The sequence below is a fragment of the Jaculus jaculus genome, chromosome 4 (genome assembly GCF_020740685.1).
Source record: "Jaculus jaculus isolate mJacJac1 chromosome 4, mJacJac1.mat.Y.cur, whole genome shotgun sequence".
NCBI lineage: Eukaryota > Metazoa > Chordata > Mammalia > Rodentia > Dipodidae > Jaculus > Jaculus jaculus.
Window position 1 is genome coordinate 31770674 of NC_059105.1, and position 8193 is coordinate 31778866.

Consider the following 8193-nt stretch of genomic DNA (forward strand, 5'->3'; position numbering starts at 1 on the left):
TTCTGACTCAAGGAGCCCTTTACTCCCTAGCAACATACCTTTGTTTTTATAGTTTTAATAAAACATCTGGCTGCTTTACTATCTGTATATATTTCTTCAGTTCTTTTTGAATAGGATGCCAGGAATCTAGAAACACCCAGACAGAGACCTTCAGTCGTGGTACAGGCATCCAGATATGGGAATGAGCATGACGTATGAAGCTGGTTATAACATGTCTCAACACCTACTGTAGGGCGCCTGTCATGAGAGAGGGAGTCACTAGTCAAGAGGACACAACTATTGGGTCTTGTGCTGTCACACCGTCCCTGCCATTAGCCATTGATGTGCAGGCACAATGACACCCAGCAGTCATGGTAGCAGATGCAAAAGCTGTGCATTAACTCCTCCTTACCTTGGATAATTTAGCCATTATCCCTGCACAATGTCTAATTTGCCTGCAAGGTGTACCAACTGTGGTTAATATGGTCCCATCCTTTGAGGAGGCCCAGCAGCCATTGGATGGCAAGTTGACCAGCAGTCTTTCCACCTTCAAAGAGTCATTGGCTCAGCCTGACTGGCATCAACACATATTCCAGCTATGGGCTCGCTGTTATTGCCCTGAAGGGGTCTTGGTCAGTAAACACATTACATGCTAAGTAAGTATTGCATTTCTATGGACAATAGCCATATTTTCCAAAGCAAAGACAATGCAAAGATTGGCATTTTATGTTTTTTTGCAAATCTCCTTAATGTCAAGCTGTGGGAAGGTGTCACTGCATGTTTGTGAAACAAAAGTGGTGACAACAGCAGATAAGCTCTTGGCATAACTTTGAAAATTGTTCTGCACATACCTATACTTTGAAGTTGGCCCAGGCACCCCAGGAGTCCTCAGCAGTGTAGCCCGGATGCTGCCTAGTACCTCGAGTCTGAGGAAATGGACTGTGGTGCCTGGAGGGCTTCTGCATGTCTCAAATCTCCTTCATCAAGGGCGCAAGGGATTTAGTGGTGAACAAGAAAGATCTGAGGACATTTGAGGGAGGGCAGGGATACCAGAAAGGGCAGGCTTCTGAGCAGTCACTAGCAGCCGATTTCAGCCCCTGAGGAGATGAGCATCGGAGGAGGTCTCAAATAACTGCTTTCCTTCAAGTACAGACGCCCAGGGAGGGCCCACAGAGTGTTTGCCAAACCTCTGCACCAGGGCTCAGGCTCAAAAAAAGGGAGACCACGGGTCCCAATTAAGTAACAAACAAGAGAAAGCCTACATAACAATAATGATCCTAAGAATCTTGACCTGAGCTTCAGTTTCCAAAGTGCTTCCACGGATTATATCTTAGTTCTCTCGTCCTAAAGACTCCTTAGTTGTTTGTTTGTTTGTATTTATTCTGCCTTTTAAAAAGTCAAAGATCAACAAACAAAACCCAAAAGTGCCCGTGGAATGCATTGCTAAGTCTAATTCCCTTCGAGAAGTCGATTAAGCAGAGTAAGCTATAAAATAAACGCATACGGTTAGAGCTTCGCTCAACTACAGTGAATCCGAGCAACTCGAACCTACCAGAAAGAATGAGAATAAACCATTCAGCCAACCCCAATGGCCAGAGGGAGGGAGGGAGCGCGCGGGACTTGCAAATCCCCTTACTCACCGGAATGGGCCCTTTTGTGTGATTTCCTGTGGAGGCAGCAGTCAGGACCGCTATATATACAGCCGCCGTCCCCCAGTGCCACACAGCGCCCAGAGATCGCGTCCTGTGTACTCGTTGCAAGATGGGGAAGGTAAGTCCCGGGTACCTGCCGCTCCGCCCCACCTACGCCTGCAGCCTCCCTGGGGGAAAATGACTCCCGCTTCTGCCGCTGCCTTTTGCAGATCACCTTCTACGAGGACCGCGGCTTCCAGGGCCGCTGCTACGAGTGCAGCACCGACTGCCCCAACCTGCAGACCTACTTCAGCCGCTGCAACTCCATCCGCGTGGACAGCGGCTGCTGGATGCTCTATGAGCGCCCCAACTACCAGGGCTACCAGTACTTCCTGCGGCGCGGGGACTACCCCGACTACCAGCAGTGGATGGGCCTCAGCGACTCCATCCGCTCCTGCCGCCTCATCCCCCAGGTGCGTGTGGCTCTGACTTTCTAGCGGGTCCCTGGAAATAGATCTTAAAACATCACCTTAAACTGAGTCATTCCAGCTGGGGAGAAGAAAGCAGACTGAATGTCCGATGCTTAGCATGCTGTCCAGGTTAGAAGGGTGCCTAGGACCCTTTCTCATAAACTTTTTTCAAAAGTCCTGTTCCCAGATTTTACACTTTATATGCAGTAAAAAGTTTAAAGACCAGAGACCCAGAAAAAAGCAGGATAGAGAAGCCATTTCGGTTACCATTTGTTCAAGATTTATGTCCAAGTGCTCATTCCCAGACATTTCCAGTCAGAAATCCAAGATTTCAAAATGTATCAGTGCAATGAGTTACTATTTAGTTAATTAAAGATACTTTGGTTTTGCTTGGCCTTATGTTTCTACATAACTGTTCTTCCCTGTCTTCTGGTTTTTATCCTATATTGCAGTGATCAGTACCTAATAGCTAGCTCACTTAGAGGTATAAATACAACAGACCAAATCCAAAACTGAAATTTGAGATGTAGTATTTTCTAGATAGTAATTCCAAGTTCCTAGCAGAGTGGACCGTGGGAGCTGACGAAAGGGGTCACAAATCAGAGTTTAATGAAGGGAATTCTTGCTGCTGAGGTAGATGGGTCAGTTCAGAGCAAAAGGCCTGAAAGGAAACTGAAGAGTCAGGTGGGGTGAGATTTAAACTGAAGCTGAGGTTTGAAAACAGAAATAAGGGGGATCATGGCACCTTACTTGTCACAACTAGTTAAAGGTTGATACCCTTTCAGCAAGAGTGATGTATCAAAATGACAGTAACCTTTTCTAATTCCTTTTTCCTTCTTTAAAAAAAAATGTTCATTAATTTGAGAGAGAGGGAGAGAATGGGCATGGCAGAACCTCCAGGCATGGCAAATGAACTCCACGCTCATGTGCCACTGTGCATCTGGCTCATGTGGGCAGTGGGGAATCAAACCTGGGTCCTTAACAGCTATGCCATCTCTGCAGCCCATGATTACATTTTCTCCTTTGAGAAGGACTGTCTTAAACAACAAGTATCATACTGGTGTGATACATTTATTTGAAGCAAATATTTATGACCAGGGACCACAGTCTGGTAAGGGAATGCAGAAGAGCTACTGTGCCTGTGAAATCACTGGGTTCCTCAGTGGTGGGCTACTGGGATGGAGAAAACCCCAAACTTTGCAACATGCTTGCTCTGGGTGCAAAGCTGGCCTTCAGCGAGGCTGAAGTAGTGCTGGGCCAGAACTGTAGCTTCTCTAGTTTTGCTCACTTGCTTTCTGGCTTCTCTTTGCCACTCGCGGCCCCTCAGCACTCTGGAACCTATAGAATGAGGATCTATGAGAGAGATGAATTCAGAGGACAGATGTCAGAGATCACAGATGACTGTCTCTCCCTTCAAGACCGCTTCCACCTCAATGAAATCCACTCCCTCAATGTGCTGGAAGGCTGCTGGGTCCTCTACGAGATGCCCAGCTACAGGGGACGGCAGTACCTGCTGAGACCTGGGGAGTACAGGAGATATCTTGACTGGGGGGCTACAAATGCCAAAGTTGGTTCTTTCAGACGAGTTATGGACTTTTACTGAAGAATTATAACCTCCACTTTCCTCCTTTAGAACCTAATAAAATATGTAGTTTGTGATTCTGGCACTGAGCGTCCTGCCTTTCAATCTATTAAGCATTCGTAAACCGTAAAGTATCCCTGTGTGTCCTGGAAAAGTCTACTGAGTAGACAACATCTCATGAACATCCCATGCTTACTAAATAAGGTTGTAGAGCTGCTTCTTGTGAAGTTCATCAGTGAAACTGATGGCTTCAGGTCAAAATTCATTGAATCATCCCAAACTTGGAGAGTCCAGTGTATTGGCTTAAATTTCATCTCAAGGTAGGAGTTTTGTGTAACCACTTCTTACAACATACACGTAAGCCATTATCTTGTAATTCGGGAAAAGGAATGAGCGGTCAATGCCTTTGGCAGTTGCTCTCCGCTCTGCTCTCACTACTGAGTGGATCGTCTCACCCTCCCACAAATGCTGGCTTTCCCATGCACCGCACAGAATGCACACGGAGACAGAGCTCCTTTTTTTCAAACTGCTGGCCTGTCTCCCACATATGGCATTGATGTGCACAGCAGTCATTATTGCAGAGGTTCCGGGGACACATGTGCAAGACTGTGTCATAACAGTACAATGATATCAAATTTAATGTCAGATGGTCCCTGGAGCTGTGGCGCTAGCTCAGTGGTACAGCACTTACCTAACATGAGCAGAGGTGTCAGTTCAATCCCCAGCATTGAAAACGAAATATTAGATGGCCCTGCTATGGTAGTTTGTAGGTATGGTCCACAGCTAAGTGGCCTGCCTCCTTTCCCTTCTTTGCAACTTTCTTCTCAGTGCCTAGCTGTATGTACAGGGCTATTCATTCCTTTTAAAAAGATACTTTTATTTATTTAAGAGAGAGAGGCAGACAGAGAAAGTGAGTATGGGCATGCCGGGGCTTCCTGCCACTGCAAACGAACTCCAGATGCATGCGACCCTTAGTGTCTCTGCCTTTATGTGGGTACTGGGGAAGAAAACCCAGGCTGCCTAGTTTCGTGAGCAAGCACCTTTAACCACTGAGCCATCTCTCCAGCCCACCATCCATTCCTTTTAAAATCTCCTCCTTTAAAAATATTTTTTAAAGTTTTTATTTGTTTTCGAGAAGAGAAAGAAGAAAGACAAAGAGAATGGGTGTGCCAGGGCCTCCAGCCACTTGCAAATGAACTACAGATACATGCACTACTTTCTGCATCTGGCTTTATGTAGGTACTGAGGAATCGAACTCAAGTCATTAGGCTCTGTAGGCAAGTGCTTTAACTGGCAAGCCATGTTTCCAGCCCTAAAATCTCCTTTAATATACATATTTGCAAGCTGAGAGAGAGTGAATACAGGCATACCAAGGCCTCAAGTTTCTGCAAAGGAACTCCAGATGCATGTGCCACTTTGTGCATCTGGCTTTACGTGGATACTTGGGAGTTGAACTCAGGTCATTAGGTTTTGCAGGCAAGCATTTTAACTGCTGAGCCATCTTTCTGGTCCTAAAATCTCCTTTTATCCCATGTCTTCATGTCCAGCACCCAAGTAAATATTTTATAAACAGAGAAAATACATAATCTACCTATCAATGTGGTCATTTCTGAGAATAAAGAACTTTCTTTTTAATATTTTACTTTTATTTGTTTATTTATTTGAGAGAGAGAGAGAGAGAGAGAGAGAGAGAGAGAGAGAGAACAGGAATGCCAGGGCCTCTAACCACTGCAAACAAGCCCCAAATGGATGTGCCACCATGTGTGCCTGGCTTATGTGAATTCTGCAGAATTGAACCTGGGTCCTTACACTTTGCAGGCAAGCATTTTAGCGACTAAGCCATCTCTCCAGCCCTAAGAATTTTCTATTAGTAACTGAATTTGGGGCAAGAAGAATTGGTCTGGGAAAATGGGGACATATAGTTATCCTATTATATCTATAAAATTATACATTATATTTGTAAATTATATATAAGATTATGTCATGTGGCCAGGCATGGTGGTACATACCTTTCATCCCAGCATCTGGGAAACAGAGGTAGGTAGATTGTTGTGAGTTCAAGGCCACCCTGAGACTACATAGTGAATTGCAGGTCAGCCTGGGCTAGAGCAAGACCCTACCTCTAAGAAACAAACAAACAAACAAAAAAGACTCTGTTATATAAAAAAATACATGTAAATGTTCCTCTCTTTTAAACAGATTCTAAAATAATTTATTATTAACTATTTCTTAATCCCAGTTCTTTAACCTTTAAAATCCCAACACTAGTTGTTGTAGCCATGTTTGCATTGCTGGAAGAAAACACCTGACCAAGAGCATCTTATGGGGAAAAGGGTTTATTTTGGCTTACAGACTTGAGGGGTAGCTCCATGATGGCAGGGGAAAATGATGGCATGAGCAGAGGGTGGACATCACCTCCTTGACAACATCAGGTGGACAACAGGAGAGTGTGCCAAACACTGGCAGGGGGAAGCTGGTTATAACACCAATAGCCCACCCCCAACAAAACACTGCTTCCAGGAGGCTTTAATTTCCAAATTACCATCAGCTAGGAACCTAGCATTCAGAACACCTAAGTTTATGGGAGACACCTAAATCAAACCACCACATTCAGCCCCTGTCCCCCCTAAACTGACAGCCATACATGATATAAAATACAATGCATTCAGTCCAATGTTAAAAGTCCCCATAGTTTTTATCAATCCCAATGATCAAACATCCTCATAGTCCAAGGTCTTTTAACTGAGCCACAATACTAAAAAAAAAAAAAAAAAAAAAATCCACACTGCAGCAAAGAAATATTCAACTAATATAAGATTTAAAACAGGGCAAACATCAAACTCTTAGAGCTCCAAGTCCAATAACTCTAGCCATGGCAACGCACAGTCCATCTTCACAGCTCCATTGTGTCTCCATGCAGTCAATCCAGCAAACCTGCTTCACATTGCCCATGGCCATTTCCAAAACACAAGACTGTGTTGCAAATTCAGTGACCCTCTCTTTCCTGTTTTTCTTATACTTCATAATACCAGGTAGGGTGCCAATTTTTTAATACAGATGGTAATAAATCAGACTTTGAAGAACAGGACACTCCTTCAGTGTTCAGGCCCCTTGAAAAGACTGCATTCTTCCTGTTGTCCCAATTCAGATCACCGGCCCAATCTCGATAGTTGTAATCTTTCATATAATTGCACCTGAACAGGCAGAAGTTCCAGCCCAAAGATTTTTTTCTATGCCATATCCCTCTACTCATACCAGTCCATTGTATGCAATGTAACACTGCACAAGTTCTCAGAACACAGTCAAGTAGAATACAGCAAGCCCCTCACACAAACTACTTGTAGTCCAGTCTGGACAAAGCTCTTTCTTGCCATCAGAAGCCAAACCTCACAGTCCATAGTCCTTTCTGCATTCAGGTTTTTCAACTCTGACCAGAATATCCATCAAGCTGTACTTACAGTACTACAAGGCATCTCCTAGGCCAAGATTTCAAAGCCTTCCACATTCCTCTTAAAAATCAACTCCAAAAGGCCAAAGCCACACAGGCAGGATTCTAGAAGCAATAACCCCACTTCTGGTACCACCTTTACTGTTGCAGTCAGGTTCTCATTGCTGACAGAAAACACCGGACCAAGAGCAGCTTGTGGGAAAAGGGTTTATTTTGGTTTATAGCTTGGTTATCCCATTTAACAGGTGCTGAATTCATTCTCTGTTGCAGAATCTGCTTCTCTTTTTCAGATAGGAACGGGACTTGAGAAGATAAAAAATCCAGCGCACTCCACTCAAGCCCCAGATAAAACCATGAAGGAATTGGGGAAATGAGCAAGAATGCTGCTCTCTTAGTTAAGCTGATATCAGCACAAGAGTGATGGAGAAAGATACTGAGGACCCTCAACACCTACCAAACCAGACATCTAGATGCTCCTAAGTCCCCATCACTGAAGCGGACTTAAAATGCTCCCAGCATGACTCAGGGAATTCTGTGGAAGAGGGGGCAGAAAGATTGTCAGAGCCACAAGTTGGGACATTTTGCACAGAGACATTGCCTTTTCCCCCATAACTGACCCATAACCCCCATGGGGTTGACCTGCATCCCCAGTGAGGAAGCCCTCTTCAGAAAAGGGGCAGGGAGGAAGGAAAGGATGGTTTCAACATATGATGTTCACATACAAAATGATGTCCATATCTAATAAGATTTAAAATTTTTTTTTAAAGAGGCATGCACCACTTAGGGAACTAAAAAAAAAAAAGCCTATTGTGAACAACAGGGTTTGTCAATGAAGCTGACCAGATTCTGATTTGACAGCCAGCCAGTGAAATAGACATGCCTGCACAGTTGGAAATGGAAGATAAAACTGATGTGTTCCTGCAACAGACAGGAGATATCTACTAAAAGGGACCTACTACTTCACTCCAGATTTTGGTACTGACCAAGGATAGATTCTCAATTAAAAAGCTACAATTTGGTTTCACCACATCCTGCCGACTACAGTATAGTTTTCTCCGTTCATTATCCCCCTTCCCCACTCCT

General features: G+C 44.3%; 1 protein-coding gene across 1 annotated transcript; it reads left to right on the forward strand.

The window, feature by feature from the left end:
• The first annotated feature begins 1740 nt into the window (after positions 1-1740).
• Positions 1741-3683, forward strand: LOC101605866 (gamma-crystallin B). Its single transcript, XM_004653532.2, has 3 exons — positions 1741-1749; positions 1841-2083; positions 3408-3683. The coding sequence occupies exons 1-3, from the start codon at positions 1741-1743 to the stop codon at positions 3681-3683; spliced, it is 528 nt and encodes a 175-aa protein (XP_004653589.1).
• Positions 3684-8193: the final 4510 nt, after the last annotated feature.